Genomic DNA, 24,331 nt, shown 5'->3' on the forward strand with positions numbered 1-24,331 from the left:
CTTGCCTACACCTTGTGATATAACCCGTTGTTTGTCACTTGGCGTCTGTCTCAGCTATGATGTGCCACGCCACCAAGCTCCTCTAGACTCACACATGTCTCAGCAACTTTAACAGTTGACGCGTGCCAGACTGGTCACTATCATGTCATACAACGCGGTGGCGGGACATTATCGTAGGGTTCCAAGGGAGGCTGAGACATTCGCCCTTCAAGAGATATTTAGGGTCAGCAATCGCCGGAAATCATTGACCGTCTATGGAATTTAGGTATCCCGCGTTTTTATCCGCTATTTAGAGTTTTTATTCCGCATACTTAGATGCAGCTTTTCCCAACATCGGGTAGTAAACGGTAGTCCCCTGACAACTAACAAAGTCGCCAAGCTAAAGTCAATTGCCGGTCTCATAAATGTAGACTGTCTGTTTTCGTATTTCTTATTCAACAGTACACAATCATCATTGGCTTCCATGTGCAGTTCTTGGTTATTTCATCACAACCGGTATCATTTTACAACCGCAAGTCCCAGCAAAGAGAGATGGAGTTGCCATTATCAAGGATAATTTCCACTGTTTTCGCTATCCTCTTTGTCATTTTCGTTTCCCTCAAGACCTTATTCCCAGGCGACGACCCTTACCGCTGTCGTGCTGTTCAACAAACCGGCCGCTGGATTGATCCACCGGACGAGGAAGGACATCGATATCCTTTTCGTCAGTGGCAACCGGATGGATGTATCTTTCACGATTATGACTCAAAAGGTATTCGTCAATGCACCGAAGGCCGACGTATAGTCGTCGTAGGCGACTCGACATCCCGACATGTCGCCTACGCTTTCGCCCGTTTGGTACGTAAGAGCCGGACGTGATACCCTCTCAATTACTAACGCAAACCATCTATAGATCAACAGGGAACAGTTTTACCACGATAAAAACGGCACGGTATTCCCTTATCTACGCGACAGTGTCAACTTGACCTACCATGGCCAGATGATCCAGCGAATCTCCAACGTTTTCCTTGAGAGCCACGGTGATCCGCTCCAGGAGAAAGGAGGCTTTGTTACAAATCTCGATTTGTACGCCGACGATAAGATGAACCCACCCACTATCGACGATCAAGAAGGACCTGCTATACTCTATGTGGCGGGTGGTCTTTGGTTCACGAATCATAAAGGAAACGCCACGAGACATGTTCCATGGGACACACGTTTCGACGAATACAAGGCCCGAATAAATCAGCTGTCCAAGTTTATCAACGACAATACACCAGATCAAGACCCATTCACTGCTCCTATGGATTCACGTGACGGCATTGGTAATCAGATCTTTTACGGACCTCCTTCAGGACCTTGCTATCAAGGCGACGTTCCCAAATCAATCATAAGCAGTGCGAGACGAGCTTCGGAGGTCATCGACATTCAGAACTGGCTTCGCGATACAGAAGATGAAAGGCGAATCCCTGTCTTATGGTCTATCGTTGGCGTCACTATTGGTCAGAACAAAACATGGATTGATCCTCTCTCCAAAGCAGCCCACGTCATTGACCAGGTTGCCGAGACCAGGGCCAACATTGTCCTCAATCTGAGATGCAATGCTAAACTTGATCGCATGAGACGATCTCCCCATGGCGGGACTTGCTGTACCGACTATGGCGTCACCCAATACCGGATCATTATCGCTGTTGTCGGTATTGTCTACCTGTCTGCATGTGTTGTATGCGAGATCCTAGATCTTACGTCAGCAAAGGAGGCATGGTCCTTACTCAACATGCGAATAGGATCTTTTGTTCTAGTCTTGCTCATGTGTTACTTTTCTGATCGTACACAGATGATGGCAAAGAGTAGCAAGCTTTGGGAGGTTGACGGCTTTGCAATTCTCTGTGCTGCCTGCCTTCTTCCTTTGCTTGTCACAATTCGGCGTACGCGACCAAAGTCCCATCAGCACCTACCTTCAACAGAAGACGAGACATCCGAAAAGTTACTTCCAGAGAACCCAGAGCTAGAAGAGAACTACCAGCAAGATGAGCCATTCCTTTCTCGCACACAGACAGAAGAATGGAAGGGGTGGATGCAATGCTTCGTCCTCATCTACCAATGGACCGGAGCTGATCAAGGTCCTATTTCTCTCTATATTCTCTTCCGCCTTTGCATCGCCGCCTACATGTTCCAGACCGGTTACGGTCATGCCGTCTATTTCATCACAACCAGCGACTTCTCGTTGAAGCGTGTAGTAACTACTCTACTACGGTTGAATGCTTTCAGCTGTGCTTTGGCGTATTCTATGAACATGGATTATATGTTCTATTACTCTGCACCGCTTGCTTCATTCTGGTTCCTGGTCATATATGCGACTATGGCAATGGAAAACAGTGCAACAGCGATACACAAATGGTAGTGGCCAAAGTGTGCATCTCCGGTGTTTTAGTGTTTGCGATGTTCGTGACTCCACTTCCAAGGTGGATCTTCAACCTGTTTGAGATCATCTTCAACATCCAGTGGAGCGCAGATCAGTGGATACGCTACGCCACGCTCGATATGTTCATTGTCTATATCGGTATGGTCACGGCCATTGTTAGCCAGATGGGTGGCACTCAAATCATCTTGAGTCTGCGCTTGATGCTTGGTCTAGCTGGCGTGTTTGCTACATGCTACTATTTTATCAAGGGCTCAACATTGAGCCAGAGTTCTTATGACTCTCTTCATCCTTACTTGTCCTCCATTCCAATCCTGGGGTATGTTGCGTTGCGCAACATCTCAGTATACAATCGAAACTACCACTCCAAGGCGATGGCGTGGTTAGGTCGCCACTCGCTAGAGTCATCTATTCTCCAATCACATATTCTACTAGCCGCTGACAGGGAAGGTGTGCTTTCCATTGACGGTCTCTTTGGTGATAGTACAATCCTGGGCGATCGATGGAGATCTCTACTTATTGTGGTGCCCATCTTCCTTTGGACATGTTACATTGCACGGTCTGCGACAGCGTACATCATCGAGTTACTATTGAGGGAAACAGAAGACGATGACCTCAATGAACCTTCGTTCGCTTATCTCAAGAAGCTTGGGATTTCGCACATCTCGTATCCCGGGCTTCGACTGGCCTGCATTTTGCTAACAATGTGGTTGGTCAATTTGCTGACTCCTACGAATCAAAATGTAACTCTTCCGCCCGGCACGCATGACATTAGTATCATGCCTATGCCGAAACATGCACTGGATCACCCTTTCTAGTCCATGTAGCTGGATCCTTACTGGGTAGCAGACATGTTGACCTCCTAAGTCTTGGGTTGTAAAAAATAAATAGCCTAAAGGTTTCAGTTTTAGTTGCAAAAGATCTAATGGTCTCTGAGAGAGAGGAATTGAGAAGTGGCATGATTGGACAGATGTCTGTTAAGGTTAAAAATAAATCGTCTTTCTAAGCGAGCGGTCCGTGCTATCGATAGCATATCATTTTCCCCTATCAGGCCCCCTCGTCAAAATCATGTGTCCTCATCGCAATCGGAGGTTCGTTTGGTTGGAAATATCATGTGTAGGGTAGCTTCACTTCGACAGAGAACTATGCTAAAAATCCAAAGCCACCTGCTACTTTATCCCCAGCAGTAGCAGCAACGACACTGTATGTCTCCTTTTTCGACATAATGATTTTAAGTGTTTGTCTCCTCTTGGACGCTAGCGACATAGTTGAACATGACTTCGTTTAATTTCTAACGGGTTAAAGACGAAACGCTCTGCAAGTAAAGAGGCCAATGATAACGCCGAAATATATTATGATATCACACTATCCAATATTTCTCAGTATATTTGCAACCTTTCCATAGAGCTTTCGTAACATGGTAGGTGTCATCACATTATGACCGGGAATAACATTACATCTTTCGTCGAGTTCGTCCCTCAAAACCTCAACCTGCCTTTGCGATAACAGACCGACTTCCTTCCTCGCAACACCCAAGACACGCTCGATGTTCTCAATCAAGCTCACTGTAACTTCACAAAAGATCATGCCTTGAGTGCAAGGTCTTTCTAGTTTCCTTCCACAGACTATGAGAACAGGAACGTATTCCATAGGATAGATAGTAAGTCTTTCGACTACTGTTGCGACATTGTTAAGAATAAGTTCGTAGATAGTGATGAGTTGGATAAAAACACTTGCGATTATCAACGCAACCGGGGCAGGTAGTGGTTCTGCAATGACGGTAGGCAGGGGTAATGAGACTTGGAATAGTACCCTTGGCTCGTTTAGAAATCGCAACGACAGATGACATGGACAGAGTACCTCCATGGGTTGTACATTGTGTAGTATACTAGGGCAGTGTCGTTCGTCGTAAAGATTGGTCAAGAGGAAGAAAAACTCTTGAGCAACTTTGATAATATAATCCAACAGGGTAATATTGTCGATAAACAATGGACCGCACTGAGAAATCATCATGTCAAAATTGAGGGTCTTTCCATTCTTCTTTATAGCTTCGAGACGAGTGTATAGGCCAAGGTTTATTGTGGATAGATCGGTCATTATATCCTTCGGCTCGGTGTTTCGTGGGTGGTTCGTAGTTAAGCAATTGCTCAACGAGAAGCTATCATTAATTGCCAATGGCATTGTTGGAGATGTGGTGGTTCTGTAGATGTCCCAAACTGTATCCATGTTGGCATACAATGGAGTATCTGAGAATTCTGTATCGTCGCTTGTAACCCATGAGGTATCTGATTGATGAAAGACGTCAATGAATCCGCATGGTGTCGCAGTCACATCTTTTGTCGTCGTACTGGGCTTCTCAGGAGGGGAAAGTATAGGATAGAGCAATTCAGCCCTATCCCATAGACCCCATTCATCGTTAAAAAAAGTGTTCGGCCGTACCAAAGGCGGAGATATCGGTAGGGTTGATGCATTGACAGACGGATTCTGACTGGTCGGGATCGAACTTTTAGCAGGCTGCTTTCGTCGCGGTCGCCCTGGTACTCTCTGCTGCCCAATAGAACACTGAGTTCCCAGCATTGTGCATTTCGCACATTTCTCATCGGTGGGTTTTATCCGTTGACATCGTGATTTGCTCTTCCTGCAGACATCGCAGGAGAACCGTCGCTGGGAAGGATGGGCGCCCATTGTCAAGATGGTGAGTATCGGTAGATGAACGCACAATTAAAGTGGATGCAGGATCTCGGATAAGGACAGGACACAAGTTCGATGACTCGGTCCGGGAATGCTTCTTATAAGAAACCCTCCGCGGAAGGTTTTGACTAGTCCGTTTTGGAAATTGTTGATTAGTATTTACTCCGAGCTACGGCACTTGACATCATCCACTTTTAATAACACCTCCGTTTGTTAGTCTGCCATGATTACATTGGCTGCCCGACCACCTCGCATTTCAGCTTCGGACTCGTTTGTCTGACCCCAAGCGGTTTAGCTCTGAGGCTGCCATGAAGGAGACGGACTCTTCGCTCTTGATAACACACAGTTTTAATTAAATAACTTTGAAACCCTCCGGAATCAGATAAAGAAAATAGAATGATTGATCAGCATCGTAGTAAGTCAGGGCTATGACGCTTTGATTAGAGAGGGTGATGGCGTTTTGTGCTGGAGTAAATTAAAGTCATTGTTCCTCTTGGATCTTGTTCGGTCGCTATTAATTATCACTCTTTGAGACTCTATTTACTTTTAAAACTCTCTAATTACCGCTATTTCATTTATTCAATTATCAATCGTAATAATGAGCATCAATTCATCTTCCACCGAACAACCTCCCCCTGAACTTCTCGACAAACCCGGTATCGAAAAAACCACTACAACAACACAATGGCATCTTGCCCCCGAACTACAAAACATGCGCGACCGTGACGAAGAAATTGGTCAAAAGCCCCGTAAATTGGGCGTTACATGGCAAAACCTCACCGTTAAAGGCGTGGGTAGCGATGCAGCCTTCAACGAAAACGTCGTTTCCCAATTCTACCCTTTTCATTCGGCTGCCAAAGACGCTCCTATGAAGACCATTATCGACGGTTCGCACGGTTGTGTCAAGCCCGGTGAGATGTTGCTTGTTCTTGGACGGCCTGGTAGTGGATGTACTACACTCTTGAACGTTCTCGCCAATAATCGCCGGGGTTACACAGAGGTCACGGGCGATGTGCATTTTGGAAACATGTCTCCAAGCGAAGCCAAGGCTTATCAAGGACAAATTGTTATGAACACTGAAGAAGAGATCTTCTTCCCAAGCTTGACAGTTGAAGCAACTATCGATTTCGCCGCGAGAATGAAAGTTCCCTTCCATTTACCCCCCGGCATCAACACCAAGGAAGAATACGCCCAATTCTACAAAGACTTTCTCATGCGATCCGTCAACATCTCCCACACAGCCCACACAAAAGTAGGCGATGCTTTCATCAGAGGCGTTTCCGGCGGCGAGCGCAAGCGTGTGTCCATCGTCGAGTGTCTTACTACGCGGGCCAGTGTGTTTTGCTGGGATAACTCTACGCGCGGTCTTGACGCCAGCACTGCATTGGAATGGGTCAGAGCCATACGAGCCATGACTGACATTCTCGGTCTTACGACGATTGTGACGCTGTATCAGGCTGGAAATGGAATCTATGAGCATTTTGATAAAGTCCTTGTTCTTGATGAAGGGAAGCAGATCTTTTATGGCCCGCAGAGAGATGCTGTTCCGTTCATGGAGGATCTTGGGTTTGTCAGAGACTCAGGATCGAACAGAGGAGACTTTTTGACGGGTGTTACTGTTCCAACCGAAAGGCGTGTTGCGCCTGGGTATGAGAATACCTTTCCCCGTGATGCAGATGCTGTCCGCGCTTCTTACGATCGGTCGGTCATCAAAGCGAGGATGGTTGAGGAGTGTCAGGCATACCCCACCAGCAACGAAGCAGTTCAATACACTGCCATCTTTAAAGAGATGGTGACACGCGAGAAGCACAAGTTTGTACCCGCCAACTCCCCCACCACGGCGAACCTGGCTATGCAAGTCCAAGCAGCTGTCACGAGACAGTATCAAATCATGTGGGGTGATAAGTCAACACTCTTTATGAAGCAGGGCGCGACTCTGATCCAGGCTTTCCTCGGTGGATCCTTGTTCTACTCTGCGCCTGATAACTCAGCTGGTCTTTTCCTCAAAGGCGGTGCTTTGTTCTTCTCCATTCTGTACAATGCCCTGTTGGCGTTGTCGGAAGTTACGGATTCGTTCACTGGAAGACCTATCCTTGCGAAACATCGAGCCTTTGCGCTCTATGATCCTGCCGCTGTCTGCATTGCGCAAGTCATTGCGGATTTGCCCATTTTGGCTTTCCAAGTTATTCAGTTCGGTTTGGTTCTTTACTTCCTCGTTGGTCTCAAGAGTACAGCCGGTGCCTTCTTTACATATCTCGCCACCAACTACATCACTGCTTTGACCATGACGGCATTCTTCCGCTTCATCGGCGCTGCGTTTCCGACTTTTGATGCTGCTACAAAGGTCTCTGGTCTTTCCATTGTTGCGTTGTTTGTATACATGGGTTACATGATCATCAAGACCGAGATGCATCCCTGGCTATCTTGGATCTTCTGGATCAACCCAATGGCCTATGGGTTTGAAGCTCTTCTTGGAAATGAGTTTCATGATCAGGAGATTCCTTGTGTTGGTCCGTATCTCATCCCCAACGGCCCGGGATATGTTGACGGGAATGGAGGTCAGGCATGCTCTGGTGTAGGAGGTGCTGAACCCGGTGCAGCATTTGTTACGGGCGATGCGTACCTCTCGCACATGTCATTCGATCACAGCCATATCTGGCGTAACTTTGGCATCAATGTTGCATGGTGGATTCTGTTCGTTGGTCTCACTATATTCTTCACGTCTCGATGGAAGCAAGTCGGCGAAGGTAGTCGAAATCTCCTCATTCCTCGCGAACAACAACACAAGTCCAAGCATCTTCTTCCCTCCAATGACAGCGAAGCCTCAACTGAGAAGAGTCGCGCTGAGAATGGATCTGGAGCTTCAGATGGTGAGGTCGACCCAAACCTCATGCGCAACAAGAGTGTCTTTACTTGGAAGAATTTGACATACACCGTCAAAACCTCAGACGGTGACCGCGTTCTCCTTGATGATGTGCAAGGCTACGTGAAACCTGGTATGCTTGGTGCCTTGATGGGTTCTTCTGGTGCAGGTAAAACCACACTCCTCGATGTCCTCGCGCAACGAAAAACAGAGGGATCAATCCATGGATCGGTTTTAGTCGACGGGCGACCTATCCCTGTCTCCTTTCAACGATCAGCTGGGTATGTCGAACAATTGGATATCCACGAGCCTCTGGCAACTGTTCGCGAAGCCCTCGAATTTTCTGCTTTGCTACGACAGTCTCGCGATGTGCCCACTGAAGAAAAGTTGCGCTATGTTGATACTATAGTTGATCTCTTGGAGTTAAATGACCTCGAACATACGCTTGTTGGCCGACCTGGAAATGGTCTGTCAATTGAACAACGAAAACGTCTTACAATTGCTGTTGAACTGGTCGCGAAACCCAGCATACTTATCTTTCTTGACGAACCAACATCTGGACTCGATGGACAGGCTGCTTACAATACAGTGAGGTTTCTTCGCAAGCTTTCAGCCGCTGGGCAGGCTGTTTTGGTGACTATTCATCAGCCATCGGCACAGTTGTTTGCTCAGTTTGACACCTTGTTGCTCCTTGCAAAAGGTGGAAAGACTGTGTATTTTGGCGACATTGGCGACAACGCTGCTACTGTGAAGGAATACTTTGGCCGTCATGGAGCACCATGTCCATCTGAAGCCAATCCCGCTGAACACATGATCGATGTGGTGTCGGGTGGAGATGGACCGTACAAGGACACAGATGGAATCAGGTTGGCTTCAGTCTCCGGAACACTATCCACTCATCAAGGATCTGGACCACATGATCGAAGTGGCTGCATCTCAACCATCGAGTACCAAAGACGACGGCAACGAATTCGCAGCTTCAATGTGGACACAGGTCAAACTGGTAACGCACCGAATGAACGTCTCTCTCTTCCGAAACACAGAGTACATCGACAACAAATTCGCCATGCACATCAGTCTAGCGTTACTCAATGGTTTTACGTTCTGGCAGATCGGTGACAGTCTTACAGATCTTCAGCAGAATCTTTTTACAGTTTTCAACTTTATCTTCATCGCTCCGGGTATTATTTCACAGTTGCAACCTCTGTTTATTGACAGAAGGGATATTTATGAGGCAAGGGAGAAGAAGAGCAAGATGTATCACTGGGCGCCGTTTGTTACTGGTCTGATTGTATCGGAGATTCCGTACCTGCTTGTTTGTGCGCTGTTGTATTATGTTTGTTGGTATTTCACTGCCGGACTTCCTACTGGTAGTGGACATGCGGGTAGTGTTTTCTTTGTTGTGGTAAGTTGCCTCCATACCAACTATTTGACATGACTAACAAGTCTCCAGGTCATGTACGAAGGGTTGTATACTGGCATCGGTCAAATGATCGCTGCATACACCCCCAACGCCGTCTTTGCATCGCTCGTCAATCCTCTTGTCATCACCACTCTTGTCTCGTTTTGCGGTGTCATGGTACCTTATAGTCAGATTGTCCCATTCTGGCGCTACTGGTGAGTGGTAGACTATGTCAAGCTATCAAGACATGTTTTACTAACTCGAATATCACAGGATGTACTTCATCGATCCCTTCAACTACCTCATGAGTTCACTCCTCGTGTTTACAACTTGGGACAAGCCTGTCCACTGCAAGCCCAACGAACTCGCCGTCTTCGACCCTCCTTCCAACATGACCTGCGCCGAGTACCTCTCCGATTACCAGGGTGGTATGGGTAAGGCTACAAACCTTCTCAATCCAGATGCGACCGCCTCCTGTCAAGTTTGTCAATACACCTCGGGGGCGGATTATCTTCGATCGCTGAACCTCAAGGAGGAATACTACGGATGGAGGAATGCAGGAATTGTTGTTGTGTTTGTGATTGGTATATATGGGCTTGTGTATCTTATGATGAAGCTTAGGACTAAGGCTACTAAGAAGGCGGAGTCTTGAATCATATGAGGTGGCGAGTTATCCAAGATGGATGCTCCTCACAGTACGGTATCAGGAGGTCTTAGAGCATATAGATGGTTCATAATGGGTAGTAGAACGGTCGGCATTGTGTAGTCTGCCACTTCTTTCCTTTGTCTTTGTCTTGCTTTCAGAATTTATTGTATTAGTCTAGTCTTAGAATTAGTATTGATTATTTCATTTAAATATGTTTGTTTAGTAGGAGACTTCGGCCTGTGCTCTTTTATCATTTATACTATAGTGCAAGTTGCTTTCTATCAACTCAGCTTGTAGTGATGGCCCACTTGGACTACATCTAGCCTTTACATCCTCTCAGTCAGCTAATGTTCTGTTGTTGGTAAGTGGACTTAATCTATGTACCTCTGAGTTTTGGTACTTTGGTGCAATGGTCCACGATTACATCTGTGAATAAGGTTTCGTTCCAGTTTTACCGTCTTACATCCGAAGACCAACTTTTCTCAGCTTACCTGTACATAGATATAACGGCAAAAGCGGTGTAGACCGACTCGGCCTCAGCCGCTTGTTTAAATACCGCACAAATTACCTTGAAGATAAATAACTTCGAATCCGTTCATCAAAGTTTGCCATCAATCACGTGGCCATGAAATAGGAGAACAGCCCAGTAACGGTATATAATCATACTTGCACAATTTATTCCCGCTTTGTCACCGACATATCATGGATGCAATTCAACCAACTTTTGATCCCGCAAGAGATTATCCAAAATGGACAGCCAATTGTTCAACGTGCAAAGCCATTTGGTACCAATTTGCACACCCTGATTCCGCACCAGAAGTCAGTCTTGGATTCTACGAAGAAGCCCTTTCGACTACCTGCCCCAATCATAAAATCCTTGTGCAAAAATTCATTGCCTATATCCGATCTAAAGGCATCGATGAAGAGCGTTACAACATTGGTGATCTTGGACTCTACAAACGGGGCGGGTTCCATAGGGAGGTATCACTTCTTGCCTCTATATCGAAATCTGGCCAAGGGTGGAAGTTGCTGTTGTTGAACAAACCCGACGTTCCCAAACACCCCGGTAACGGACGCATACTGGACCCTCACTGGGCTGATGTCGAAGCTGTTAAAGGATGGAAGCACAAGTGCCTTTCTTTTCACGGTGCAAAATGTCAAAATCTTCTCAAAGTTTCGCCTGCTCGACCAGCTTGGTTAGTGGATGTGCAGAATCAATGCATCGTCTCTGGTGATGAATGCAGCAGCTATATGGCACTAAGTTACACTTACGGTAGCCATACTCACCCAGAGATTACATCGGAGGACTTTGCGATGTTACAAGAACCCTTTGCCCTGGCAAACACAACTTTCTCAGCTTATATCTCGCCAATCATTCGTCACGCTATGTATCTGACTTCAACAATCGATGAGCGATACTTGTGGGCTGATGCACTCTGTGTTACTCACCACGACCCGGAGGCTGCGTCTGAACAGCTGGCAACAATGGGAACCATCTATACAAATGCTGTTGTAACTATTATCGCCGTAGATGGTGATTCCCAGTCTGGTATACCTGGGCTCAAGGGTATGTCCAACCCTCGAGGGATTCAGCAAGAGGCTATCCCCTTCGGAGATGAGACAATCCTTGTTCGAAATACGGATATTAATAGTATGGGTCGAGTTAGATCCAATTACTATCATAATAGAGGTTGGACATTTCAAGAATATTCGTTTTCGAGCAGAAAGATCGTATTGCTCGATCACGAGCTGCACTGGATGTGTGCATGCACTACCTGGCATGAGGAGGTCACCCTGTATACTGAAATCGATCATATTTTCAGATATCAATTCGACCTCCTGACGGCTGGGTTCCCAGCTGACTTTTGTCTCACGCAATATGCAATGGATTACAACCAAAGATTCTTAACCTTCCAAGAGGATGCACTGCCCGCCATTTCAGGTCTACTATCAGTTCTGAGTCGATCTTTCGAGGGAGGGTTTCTGTATGGAATACCAGAAATGTTCTTTGAGCATAGCCTGGGCTGGTGGGGCATGGATATGCAGCGTCGGGTTTCCTCAGACAGGCCTACTGAGAAACAATTCGCATTCTCTAGTTTGCCTTCGTGGTCTTGGATAGGCTGGCAAGGTTATGTCTTTTATCGCGAACAGACGGCGATTCGGGTATGGTCCAACCCCATTGAAGAAGCATTTCCTATCACGGAATGGTACACCAGTAACTCCCCGTCAGACCCCCCGGATCTACGACGAAGAATCAGATCGACTTGGTATGAAAAAAGAGATGGTTTCAAAGATTTCGCCAAGCCTATGCCTCCTGGGTGGTCGCGTCGAGAAACATCATCTCCCCGTGCCCATCCTGATGGATGTGAAAAATATGTCTTCCAACATGAATCTTTTCAAAAATGGTTGGGCAAACCGCTGGAGTGGTATTACCCGTTTCCCATTCACGAGATAAATGCATCAACACCTCCATCCATGCCAGATCAGACGCAATATTTATTCTGTGAGACGTTTCAAACCACACTGCCATGCTATCGGGGCGATAGTCCAAACTTAATTCTTAGAGCTAACATCTGTGGTCAGTCTGGGGAGATGATTGGTAGATTGGGCTTGGTAAACAAAGACTCGTGGATGCGATTTCCAGAGGAAGGGGATGGAACAGAGGCCGGTTTACAGGTAGATCTGGTGGCGATATGTAAACTGAAAAGGTACACCAAACCCAAAGAAAACTTTGTTGCAGTTGATTTACCACAAACTACGGAAGACTTGTACTCCGTACTTTGGATAGAGTGGAAGGACGGCATTGCATACCGACTTGCAAGCGGAGAGGTCATAGCTGAGGAATGGGAGAAGTTGGACCTGAAGAAGATTTCGCTTATTCTTGGGTAAATGGGATATCAACAAGCAGTTGATCAAAGTCTGTGGAGGCTAATGAGTTTTGGAATATTCGACAATATATCCGAATCTCATGGCAGTTCGATGAATTACCGGTTGATGCCATTTGCCCTTATCACTTCTCTCCAGCCCTGACCGCACCTCCATTCTAGCCATGCAGCTAGAACAGAACTAAAGCTCACCACACCAAATAGAGCAAATGTCCATCCGACACCCATTGCATCTATAAAGACCTGGACAAGACCCGTACTACCCCCAGCGAGAAATGCTCGCACGATGCTATTTGCTGCTTGCGCTGATGATGGTGACTTTGGGTGGACGTCTACCAGCAGTGTACCACACATCTATGTACCATCGTGTATTAGTGAGAACTGTGTAAGATGAATTTGACGGTTGTGCGAGTAAGATCTTACATTGAAAATGATAGCGGTGGAACATCCTATAAGAAAGTGAAGCACTAAAGGAACTGCCATGTTCTGTATGCATATTAGCAAATGACGTGAGAGTGTTCTATACTTGGCACTCACTGCTTGGAAATGAATTGCCCAACCGTAACCGATCAAGGAAACAGCTCCAACACTGATAAGATACCAGATGCTCCGAAACCTGGCTTCTCCTATCGGAAAGCTGTCAAGATCATCACCAGCCCTGACATTGACGTTTATGTCATGCTTTCTTGCTATCAGACGATAGTCGTGGTCTAAAAGACGACCTGAATAAAAGTCTGTCAGCTTAATGCGCGTTATTACAGTTATACGTGTATCGAATAGGATCTAACTTACCACGACATTAGAAAAGACTTTGGCACAGATCAGGTTGTAGTCTTACCGGCACCATATGCCCCGAGACAGTATCCCATCCCCGATGGAAGATAGATCAAACCTAGCTGGAGACCCGATACACCATATACACTGACGAACAGCGTTGATGTGGAAGCCTGCAGAGCGCTCAGGTTCATATAGAAAATTCCAAAGATCAACGTGATCAACAACGTGTCTTTAGCCCAAAGTAGCTTCAAACTACCCAATGGGTTGAGTGATCTGACAATTGTACCAGTGGGCCCTTCGTTTGGGGTAATGGGGTCGTTTCTGTGTTCGTCTCTTTTATCATGGGACAATGATTTCGATAAACTCTGCAGATACGACAGGATCGTTCGCCGCAGACCAGAGACTCGGCCCGAGCCATCACCAACAATTGAGCGCGCTGTCTCCAGAAGGAAGAAAGCTAGCATGAGAAGGCAAGTGCCTGATAGAACGGCAAGTAACCAGAAAATCCAGCGCCAAGTGAGATAGCTGGTTAGCGCAGCACCTATGATTGGGCCAACTGCGGTCGCAATATTGAGTCTAAAGTCAGGTAAGCATAAATATCATAGAACGCTGGAGTGCTCTAGTAGGACGAAAAAATCGAGTTTTGGTATTTGCTGCCAGGGTTTGTTTGTCTCTGCCCGTATTGGCACTTACCCCAACACCATAATCGAAACCAAGGAGCCACGTTCAGAGGGCGGAGCAATGTCTGAGACGACACCATATCCGAGTGCAATGGTAGCTTTAGCCGTCAATAATTTTCAAACTTTGAAGGGAATATGCCAATTAGAGCATTAGTAGTACTGGACAACTCACCAGCGCTTCCTGCACTCTGTACCATTCGGAGTACAAAGAGAGCTGTCCAGTTACTCTGGAATGCCAAGCCAATATTCGCCGCGCAGTAGATCGTCATCATGAAGATATGGACAATACGACGACCAACCTTATCAGCGAGATCTCCGAGAATCGCTGGGGCGAGGCCGGCCACTATCATGTAGGAGGTGATAGTAAGATTGATACGCGACACCGATACGTGCAGACCCTCGGATATATCATCTATTGCTGGAAAGAAGATGAACGATGAGAGCGGGGAGAAAGATGCGGCATATGATGCAAGATAAAGGATCAGTATAGATTGCTTCCTACCGAAAGTTGTATATGGAGGGAGAAATGTAGTCGTTGCAAATTCCACATCGCTATTTTCCGTAACTTGTTGTTGTTCAGACTTCTGTTAAAACATTTCTTGCATTGACATGGATATTACGAAGCAAAACGTCTGGGATCTCTCTCAACAATGAAAATGAATTAAAGTCACAGTGTCAAACGAGAAACATGGGGCTATGCCACGATGGGTGTCGGTGAACTGCGCTGAGTAAAGCTCCCTCATTTCATCTTCGTTGACACCATTTTGTCATATTTAGCAACAACGCTGCACCGGCTCTGGCCGTCTATTACGATGTTCTAGACTGCAATTGACAATGACGGTAACACACCCTCTTGTTTGCCGGAGTTTGTGAGAAAACAGTACAAAGGCGAGTGCGGGCGTGCGGTCCTTGATCAATAGCTACTTGTATTTGTTTGTAAGTATGTGTTTACTTGGTGTTGGCTGCTTTGACGCCACCAACATTGTGGCGGCAATCGCCGAGGGTCTGTGTAATGGTGCGTTGGTGTGGAAGTACAGGCTTGTTTGTTGGTTTCAAAGAAGCTCAGCGCAATTAATACCCCAGACAGAGCCTGCTTTGTCTGACTGTTTACCCACCGACATTCACCGTCGCGGTATCTTCGTATCTGACAGACAAAGAGAAGATGGCACCAAATACCATTGCGGTTATCGGCGGCTTGGATGACGATTTGATCATGATTGCGAGCCGTATTCCTGATCGCGGCGAGAGCGTCCTTGGAAGCCATTACCAAGAGGCTCTTGGCGGCAAAGGAGCCAATTCAGCAATTGCCACATTCCGAACATGCCACGGATGGCTCTCGCAAAAGCAGGACTGTCTTGATTCAGTAGCCACCTCGGGCAACATTGACTTTGAACAACCGTCGGGTCAGCCACGCACGGCAGCAACAGCGCAACAAATGATGACAGATTCGCATAATGACAATATTCGAGTCAAAATGATTGGTGCCGTTGGTGATGATAGATACGGTGAAAGGTTCATTGTTGAGCTAAACAAGAATGGCGTCGATATATCCGGTGTCGTGACAGTCCCAGACGCACGTACGAGTGTTTGCTTCGTCATGATTGAAGAAACGACGCGCGAGAACCGATGCCTCTTCACCCTAGGCGCGACAGCAACCTGGACGAAAGATGACTTTCTCACGGCAGAGCAGCTTGGAGACTGTATCCGTCCCGACTTGGTTGTCGCCCAGATGGAAATCGACAAGCATGTCGTCGAAACCATGCTGACAACTGCCGGTAATGCTGGAATCGACTTTTGTCTCAACGCAGCACCTGCAAGCAAGATCAACAAGCTACTCTACAAACATGTAACACATCTGCTCGTCAACTAGTCAGAAGCAGCTATCATGTCAGGGCGAGACAGACATGATGTGAACCAAGATACTTGGCTCGCCATTGCTCAAGAAATCTTAAACCGAGGTGTAGCCAACGTGGTAATCACCCTTGGCTCCAAGGGTGCCTTCTACGCCAACGCGAAAGGAAATGGCCATTGCCCAGCATACGACGTGAAATTCGAAGACACCACAGGCGCAGGGTAAGTCCTTGTCACATGGCACGGCTTTACAGGTGTTGACCGCTCGACAATTAGGGACACGTTTACAGGGGCTTATGCCTCGTAGTATCTGCGACAAAAAGAGAAAGGAACATGGGATATGAAGAGCACCGTTGTTCGCGCTAACAAGGCTGTTGCTATCACCATCCAGAGCTTAGGAGCACAGCGCGGAATTCCTTGGTCCGACGAGATAGATCGTTTTGATACCCCCGAAAAGAAGCGTATTGATGTCTGTTCTAAGTCGCTGGCTGGGTTGGTCAGTGATAGTAATGCTTGAACTGCAGTGACAAGTGCTGGAAGAGCCTGTCGTAGTATGGCGATGGATTTTGAACTCGTTTGTATTGATCATGTACTCGAGTCAACAAAAAAATGTACATAAAAAGCAGAATAGATAAAAAAACATGACAATGACCATGTATGTTACAAATGAGAAACAAGAAAAACAGTTTGCGAAATATTCTAAGTCTTTGCGCCAAAGGACTTAAGCAGTCGAGCAATTCCATCGTTTTCGTGATCAATAGACCAAGACCCGACAGTCCAACCTTGCTAGTCACCCGCGTCTGCGTTTGCTCCATGGTTTAACAGCAGTCGGACTACCCCCCTCACATTCTCCTAGAGACGCCAATAATGGCAGTGTTTGTTGTGATTCAGGCTCAAAGACCTCCAAGTCATCACCATAGCCAATACGTAATTCCATAATCCCTTCATAGTCTTACTCTGCAGACCAAGAAAGCTGTGCTCGGTGGGATTCATCGAGTGTGTCGAACCCAACGCCTTGTTTGAGAAGCAGCTTCACAACCGCTTCCTGGTCGTTTGACACAGCCCATGAGAGTGGGGTTCGCCCTGATCCAGAGTCTGCCAACTCTTTGTCTGCACCGGCCTCGATTAGGTGGCGTATCGTATTCAAATGGCCTCTGGAGGCTGCCCAGGACAGTGGTGTTCGTTGTGAGTTGTCAACAGCATTTACGTTTGCTCCATTACTTAGAAGTAAACGTACCACATCTTGGTGTCCTTTCGACGCAGCCCATGACAAAGGTGTGCGGCCATAGACTCGGTCAGCTTTCTCAACTCGTGCGGCGTTTTTAAGGAGTAATTGCACAATGGCTTCATGTCCTTTATATGCTGCCCATAACAATGGAGTTTGACCATCTTGGTCCGCCAAGTCGATATCCACACCCAAGGTCAACAGGCGATTGACTGCATCAATGTCACCAAATTGTGCAGCAAAAGATAACTCTGTCCTTGTTCCATCTTGTGCGTTGACAAAAAAGTCAGGTTTCTGTAATATTCTGAAATGAGTCAGAATCGGGTCATTCTCTGGATATTCGTGCAATGCAGGGTCATGCTCATTCTCCCACAAGGCCCATTCTTCAAGCCAATGCTCCTCGGCTGACTCGGGTGGGGCTTCTGGCTGTGTATAGTCAGGGAACTCGTCATCCCAGGACATGCTGTGGTCATGCAATACTGATGCAATACTGTCACGATCCTCAAACGACCATGGTAGGGAAGGCAAGGTATCATCCTCCATGTAGTCTCGACCACTGGGTGGTTGAGCAATTGAGTCTGGGTTCGATAGTTTTTGGAAGGAACCCCGGGCGAAAAGCAACGAGTCGTTGTCATTGTCCCTTATTCCCTCGGCAGAAACATCCAGAGACGGTAGGGCCATCATAGATAGTGATTTGATATGGCCTGCTACATGTGACACGACAATATTGTGCATTGCTGTCAGATCTCCTTCGCTGTTTGCCACCATTTCCGAGAGTTCATCGGGAACCCGTTCGCATAGTGGACATTCGAATTGGTCGCGAGGTGTAATTCGTTGCCGCTGCGAAGACAGAGCGACAAGCTGGAATGGAGTGGGCATTCTCCATCGACTTGAATGCGATTTAGGGTCCACCATATGTTCTTTCCACAGTACTTCTGTTTGAAACATGACAGGAGGGTCATGGCCAAAATCACAGAACCATGTCAGTGCGTGGACCTTTCGCAACCAGTCCTTTGAATGTGCTGACTCCATGTGGGACTCCCAGTCACGACGATGAACAAAGAAAAGAAGAGACTGAGAACATTCCGGAGAAATGCAGCCATACGGCTCAACATCTTGGTCTATATGACTTTTCCAGTTATTCATGTTGTCTTGTTCAGAACCTCCAATTTCCAATGCCATTAGGCAAAACGGGCATCGGACATACGTCGCCCCAGGAGTAACCTTGGGAAGTGGCGGATAAATGAAAGAGTCTTGCTTCGCTGTGCCCATATTGCTCACGAGTGTTGGAAGAGCCTTTTTAGGTGGTGTGTGAAGTCGCCCCACTGATAGTTCTCGTGGATCTGGTAGAGAATCGTTGGTGAGGCCTGTTATAACTATCGGATACGATCCGCTTCTGTCTTTGTCTCGACGTTTGGCCGGCTGTGCCGGGTTCGGGTCATCAGCTTTGTCTTTATTGCTGAGGGGCATGGTCTCAAGCGGCCGCTTTACAGCGCGTCGTCTTGATTGTCGTTTTGTTTGCATCAGTATTAGGCGTCTGGCAGCTATGTCATCTCCTAATTGTCGACAAAGTTTGTTACGGGCGGCTGGGAATCTGTACCGGACCAGTGATGTAATGTACTCACGAAACATCATATCCTCTTGAGTTTGTCTTGTCGAGTCTCAGTATTGGAGAAATTTCGCCGAGGTTTTCCTCATGCGAATAACTATTTCATCCAGTCCATCAATTGCAATGTCAATTACCTGACAATGATGGTCCCATCTTGATAGAAAGGCCTCTTGTGCTGGCGTGCATGCCTCGTTTGAAGGAATCGTACCACTCTCGGGTCTGGAATCGACTATACAAATAGTATGGCACGATTTAGTAACTTGATCTTGAATTCATTGATGATTGTAAGGGGTTTAAACCTACCGCGATGCAAATTCTTGAGAATTGTATTTAACGAGTTGGCTATGTTTGCAGAGACACTGCCGCAGCCTTGTAATCTTTGATCCAACGTCGGTTCCTTGACGGAAAAAGCTCCGATAGAATCAATCCAGAAGGAGAACCTGTTCCTGAGACCCAGGAAGTTAAAGGGCGTCCGTACTGGCGTCCGTCCAATTTTCGTACTATCATGTGGCTCAAGCGATCGTGTCAAGAGTACAGCGCCATTACATTTGACTACACGGTCAAATGAAGTAAGACATTGGTGGATAAGGTCAAACAAGACTGTGGTTTCATTCTCATCGGTTGCGTCCATATTTGCGGATGTTTAGTGTTGTTTTGGTGACAGTGGGAGAAGTTCAAAGGGATTTTGGGCTTCTGAAATAATTCTCTGATCCGGACGAGTCCGATGAAGCGGGGTTCACCGACAGTCTGTGTGACATACTCGAAATAGAACAACAAAGCTGAAACAAAACTCGGCTACGGGTGGGTAGATACTGTACATTAGGTACCAAAGAATTGCTTTGTCAGGCGGATGCATCAAAGCACTCTGAAAAGCCAGCTGCAAGCGCCCATATTAACAACCGCACTCTCAAAAAGCCATGACCTTCGCCTTCGCCTTCGCCTTCTTTGTTCCTTCATTTTCAATGTTGCCACTTGGACGTCCGTGACTTCATCCCACTCCTACGGCCTGCAAAATGAACATTGCTCGAGAAGTTACTACTACGTGGCAAGCCCTCAAGACTATTCACCCTTTCTTTTTCAACGCCGAGAGCGTTCCAAACGAAGGAGATATCGATCGGGGCTTTTACGGACCTTTGGGAGCACATGACAGGGACAGACTGGAAATTGATATCAATCTTATTGAAAAGTATTTGACGTCCAACAATACGAGCCTGGAAATAATCAACATCGAAGACTTTATCGAAGACGGGACATATTTACTGAATCTTGACAACAGTTTGCAAAAGTTGCTACATGAGTTTGAGGATTTGATTGAATCAGATATCTTACAAGAAACATCGCCGGTTAGTTCTACAAAGCCGCCTTCCTCCATATCATGGCGCGACAGTAGGACGATTTTGACCTCCTTCCTAGCCTATTCTCGAGCCAAAGTCTTTTGCTCGTTTCCCCAAATTGGCCGCAATATGGAAAATTATCCAAATGCCCCAAGAGTCATCATCGTATGACGACACTTCTGACATCTCGGATGTGAGCGACATCGACATTGGCACTGAGTCAAGCTGGAGCAGAAAACACCTATCAACACCGCTGGAGCGAGTGGATATGTATATCCAATTTCCCAGAGATCTGGAAAAAATTGGAGTATTACGGAGAACGATATATCAGTTCAAGATGTCCATCGAGGGGACTGGGTTGGGGTCTGTTACAGGTACCTGGATAGCAGGGTTCCAACTCCGAGAATGGGATTCTGATGAATTGGAAGAAATTTTCAATGCTCATGAATTCGCATCCACGTGTACTTCTCTCTTCACTCAGATGGCAGACGACAGAGCGTGCGGAACTCCACACGTAGTCAAACTCGAGTTGTCCGGGTTCAAGGAAGACCAGCTGAAGATGGATATTCGGACATGTAAAGGTGCAGACTGGGTCTCCGCTATTTTTACAGTGTGGGTACCTACCTGATGGTCAAAGAAGCCACATGCTAATGTTGCAATATCTAATCAGGTTGCTTGGCGAACCTTTAGAAGAGATATTCTCTTTTGGCCACATATGTTCCCCTACACCGACAGATAATGCAAAAGCGGATGCACTAAACGTTGCTTTCAATTTGGAAGGCATGTGGATCACCAACAGCAACACTGAGAATGAACAGCATAGCTTGGCTGGTGAACAACATTCTTTGGACTACCATCTCACCCACGATACCAAGCTCACCCTCAAACAGCGCAGGTTGGTAGGGGTTTTACTCGCAGTATCTCTGTTCAAGCTCAGCGACAGTCCTTGGATTCAGCAGCATCTGTATCCGGATTGTATCTTTGTGCCGTCACCCGCAACTAAACAGTTGAGACGATGGTTTCCACGGATCTATTGCACATTGGAGCCAAGGCAGGACGCAGGGCTTCAGAGCGACAAAATCGCTGCCTTTGGCATTCTAGTCTTGGAATTGGAAGTTAATCGTCGAGCGTACTGGGTTGACGACGATACAAAGCCGTGGAATGGAAAGAGGTCGAACCGCGAACGTCTATCACAAATATTGTACGTCTGGAAAGATGATGTTACTGATGACTATCGCCGTATCGCAGACGCTTGTCTCGATTTTGACAACCTTGTGGACGATTTGCACAACTCAGATATCGTTACGGAGAGGAAAGAGCTCGCTGTCATTTACCGTCACATTCTTGAGCCTTTATTCAAGTGCAGCATGAGTAGCTTTGGAGAGCTAAAGCCAATTTTCGAAGGAATGCTTGGGGGTAGTCGCCTCCTTGCCCCGCCCATGAGCAAATCATCAGATATGACAGTATGTTCGACGATGATAATGATGCCGCGAGTGTACAGACAAGTAAGTTCATTCACTTTAAAAGGTCTCCAAAAGATTATTTTTAATTGACATATCTGACAGGGCATTCGGATACTGAATTTATGCGTGAGCTACAGCTTTTCTTCCGAATGATACACTCAGTCCGAGAGAGCGTCAAGCCTTGTGAACCGATAAAGAAAGAAATTCGCATCGCTGTCTTGGACTCTGGTATAGACGATCATCAGCCACATATGCGTTCCGCCATCGCCACTAGTCGCATAAATTTCCGGTTAAGCAAGAGTTTTGTCGGCGACCCTGACAGCTGGCAAGAAGACTCGTACGGGCACGGAACCCACGTCACACAACTGCTACTGAAAACGGCCCCTGCGGCTGAAATCGTTATTATCAAGATATGCACTGACAAGATCATCGACGCTGAGGGTATGCCTCGAATTGCTGAGGTATGCGGCCCTGATGACACTGTCCGGTTACACGAGACATCAGTGCTGACATTTCATTCTCTAGGCAATCGACTGGGCTGTTGATAAGTGCGACGCGCACATCATTTCCATGTCCTTTGGCTTTCATGAAGAAGATGATCTCATTGAAACAGCACTAGATAAAGCCCTTGGAAAGGGTAAGCTTATCATGGCTGCAGCCTCAAATAACGGGGGTCTTTCTGGGCGATCCAGGCCAGCACGTCGAGATGGTGTGCTGTGCATTCATGCAACAGACGGCAAGGGAAATAAGGGCAATATGAACCCTTCACCTCTCGTGAACAAGTCCAACTTTGCCACGCTCGGCGTTTCCATTCCATTACGATGGAATGGGACCGATGTGTGGAAATCCGGGACATCGTTTGCAGTACCAATTGCTGTGGGTATTGCTGCAGACATCCTTGAACTTGCTCAGCACAAATGCACCAAGCTCAGTCCACACAAGCTCAGAGCCTTGTACCAAAAACGGGGCATGGAAGAAATATTTCGGGCAATGGCTACACCAAGGGATGGTTACGATTTTGTTTTTCCGGGCCGTCAATGGGCTATACAAGCAGAAGCTGTGAGCATGATTCAGAAGATTATGCGTAAAATCTGATGGTGGAGGATAGCAGGGAATAACAGCCATCTCTGAGGCGGTGTAGTCTATATGCATTTGTTGTTTCACGAAACCTGTTGATTGGCTTTATAAAATTGGTGGCGGTAATTTGCATAGCTGAAGGGCATCTATGATTCACCGAAAACACTACTAAGCCAACCCGTAACTTTGACGCATGGTCAGTCCTTGCGCTCTGGGAGCGGTGTAGTATTCTAGCCAAAATGAAACAACATGTCATTATTTTATCGTAACACAACCTTCATATGGTACGAGGGCTTCCGTGTTTGTGTGTGCCAAAGGCGAATGAGTAGATTTGGTTGCAGTCACAACTTGATTTGGTATGGACTATGATAGTTGGGATTCCCCTTGAAATACATGTGCAGTGTTCACGCTTTCGCTTTCCCAACTCATTTCAGCACCTAGAACCCCAAGATGAACTTCGGACACAACCCAAGAGTGGACAATCTCAAGAAACAGATTCCAACATATTATATCGCTCCCAATTTCACGACTCAACCCCCTCCCGACGGCCCTCTCGGTCTCGGAACGCTTGTTGAAAATCTAAAGGACTACTATCCCATCAACCAGGGGTCTACCAATCGAGTCGCTATTCCAACCGACCAACTCTACACGGACGTCAAGGAAAATGTCACTGCGAGCTTTACGAAGACAAACAGCGGCGAAGGACGCATCTTTGCCAGATTCCTTGACAGTAGTGTTCATGGCGATGCCAGTCTCAAGGGCAAACAAATGGACAAAGACATATACAACGTGGAGAGACTGGAGACAATTTACTTTTGCCCCCAATCCACCTACATCAAGAAATGCTTGAAACTTCAAGATGTTATTGACTACAATGAGATGTTTGGCTATAAACATCCAATGTACCTCGTTACCGGACTCAAGATTGCTTGGGGTGCAACGATTCTCACCAAGCATGGCCACGGAATGGAGGGCAAAGCAGAAAGTGAAGTCCTTGCACCAGCCGGCCCTATTGATCTGCAATTGGGCGCCACAGCTGGAGCATCCAGTGAGTCGGGGCTGCAGTCATCTTTTGGAAAGCCAGCAGACTTCATCCTCGGTCTTCAAGTGCAGAAATTGTACTATAAGAGAGCTTTCTTTGTCGGCGCACCGACCCTCACAACTGAGAGGGTTACAAAGAATGCGGTGCTGGTGGATGATGATGGACCAAACAGTGGTTATGAAGATGATGGCGAATTCGACTACATCTTGGCTGATTTGGACAAGGGTGACCTGGAGAGCCTGGTTGCTTTGACTTCAGATGATTTCGATGGCCATGAGGTCTAATTTCTTTCTTCCGATATGAGCTAGCACCTATCTAGTACACATTGTATCACGGCACCATTGCCAGGACATGTCATAGGTTTTATCATGTAGTTGCGTTTTAA

The 24,331-nt window shown here is 46.8% G+C and overlaps 10 protein-coding genes across 10 annotated transcripts; 7 read left to right on the forward strand and 3 right to left on the reverse strand.

The window, feature by feature from the left end:
* Positions 1 to 142: 142 nt before the first annotated feature.
* On the forward strand, positions 143 to 2,681 carry FGSG_10575 (uncharacterized protein; the record flags this gene model as incomplete). The annotated part of the gene is made up of 6 exons (XM_011321272.1): positions 143 to 223; positions 442 to 837; positions 893 to 1,702; positions 1,817 to 2,218; positions 2,359 to 2,542; positions 2,653 to 2,681. 6 exons carry the CDS (start codon positions 143 to 145, stop codon positions 2,679 to 2,681), a joined length of 1,902 nt encoding a protein of 633 aa, XP_011319574.1.
* A 1,085-nt stretch (positions 2,682 to 3,766) lies between these two features.
* FGSG_10576 (uncharacterized protein) lies at positions 3,767 to 4,978 on the reverse strand (the record flags this gene model as incomplete). The annotated part of the gene is made up of 1 exon (XM_011321273.1): positions 3,767 to 4,978. One exon carries the CDS (start codon positions 4,976 to 4,978, stop codon positions 3,767 to 3,769), a length of 1,212 nt encoding a protein of 403 aa, XP_011319575.1.
* A 712-nt stretch (positions 4,979 to 5,690) lies between these two features.
* On the forward strand, positions 5,691 to 10,009 carry FGSG_10577 (uncharacterized protein; the record flags this gene model as incomplete). The annotated part of the gene is made up of 3 exons (XM_011321274.1): positions 5,691 to 9,360; positions 9,409 to 9,572; positions 9,631 to 10,009. The coding sequence occupies one exon, from the start codon at positions 5,691 to 5,693 to the stop codon at positions 9,072 to 9,074; it is 3,384 nt and encodes a 1,127-aa protein (XP_011319576.1). The 3' UTR covers positions 9,075 to 9,360; positions 9,409 to 9,572; positions 9,631 to 10,009.
* A 696-nt stretch (positions 10,010 to 10,705) lies between these two features.
* Positions 10,706 to 12,892, forward strand: FGSG_10578 (uncharacterized protein; the record flags this gene model as incomplete). The annotated part of the gene is made up of 2 exons (XM_011321275.1): positions 10,706 to 11,570; positions 11,694 to 12,892. The coding sequence occupies 2 exons, from the start codon at positions 10,706 to 10,708 to the stop codon at positions 12,890 to 12,892; spliced, it is 2,064 nt and encodes a 687-aa protein (XP_011319577.1).
* Positions 12,893 to 13,013: 121 nt separating this feature from the next.
* FGSG_10579 (uncharacterized protein) lies at positions 13,014 to 15,328 on the reverse strand (the record flags this gene model as incomplete). The annotated part of the gene is made up of 9 exons (XM_011321276.1): positions 13,014 to 13,046; positions 13,081 to 13,242; positions 13,312 to 13,374; positions 13,426 to 13,610; positions 13,727 to 14,241; positions 14,359 to 14,443; positions 14,518 to 14,929; positions 15,195 to 15,265; positions 15,298 to 15,328. 9 exons carry the CDS (start codon positions 15,326 to 15,328, stop codon positions 13,014 to 13,016), a joined length of 1,557 nt encoding a protein of 518 aa, XP_011319578.1.
* A 179-nt stretch (positions 15,329 to 15,507) lies between these two features.
* FGSG_10580 (uncharacterized protein) lies at positions 15,508 to 16,713 on the forward strand (the record flags this gene model as incomplete). The annotated part of the gene is made up of 3 exons (XM_011321277.1): positions 15,508 to 16,092; positions 16,216 to 16,418; positions 16,590 to 16,713. 3 exons carry the CDS (start codon positions 15,508 to 15,510, stop codon positions 16,711 to 16,713), a joined length of 912 nt encoding a protein of 303 aa, XP_011319579.1.
* Positions 16,714 to 17,148: 435 nt separating this feature from the next.
* FGSG_10581 (uncharacterized protein) lies at positions 17,149 to 19,661 on the reverse strand (the record flags this gene model as incomplete). Its single annotated transcript, XM_011321278.1, has 4 exons — positions 17,149 to 19,015; positions 19,047 to 19,127; positions 19,165 to 19,249; positions 19,334 to 19,661. 4 exons carry the CDS (start codon positions 19,659 to 19,661, stop codon positions 17,149 to 17,151), a joined length of 2,361 nt encoding a protein of 786 aa, XP_011319580.1.
* Positions 19,662 to 20,043: 382 nt separating this feature from the next.
* Positions 20,044 to 21,827, forward strand: FGSG_13789 (uncharacterized protein; the record flags this gene model as incomplete). The annotated part of the gene is made up of 3 exons (XM_011321279.1): positions 20,044 to 20,373; positions 20,444 to 20,976; positions 21,035 to 21,827. Coding segments are annotated over 3 exons (1,656 nt in total), but the record flags the coding sequence as incomplete, so codon positions are not given.
* Positions 21,828 to 22,078: 251 nt separating this feature from the next.
* Positions 22,079 to 22,922, forward strand: FGSG_13790 (uncharacterized protein; the record flags this gene model as incomplete). The annotated part of the gene is made up of 2 exons (XM_011321280.1): positions 22,079 to 22,288; positions 22,353 to 22,922. 2 exons carry the CDS (start codon positions 22,079 to 22,081, stop codon positions 22,920 to 22,922), a joined length of 780 nt encoding a protein of 259 aa, XP_011319582.1.
* Positions 22,923 to 23,354: 432 nt separating this feature from the next.
* Positions 23,355 to 24,230, forward strand: FGSG_10582 (uncharacterized protein; the record flags this gene model as incomplete). The annotated part of the gene is made up of 1 exon (XM_011321281.1): positions 23,355 to 24,230. The coding sequence occupies one exon, from the start codon at positions 23,355 to 23,357 to the stop codon at positions 24,228 to 24,230; it is 876 nt and encodes a 291-aa protein (XP_011319583.1).
* Between the last annotated feature and the right edge of the window lie 101 nt (positions 24,231 to 24,331).

Source organism: Fusarium graminearum, chromosome 1 (assembly GCF_000240135.3).
Source record: "Fusarium graminearum PH-1 chromosome 1, whole genome shotgun sequence".
Taxonomy (NCBI): domain Eukaryota; kingdom Fungi; phylum Ascomycota; class Sordariomycetes; order Hypocreales; family Nectriaceae; genus Fusarium; species Fusarium graminearum.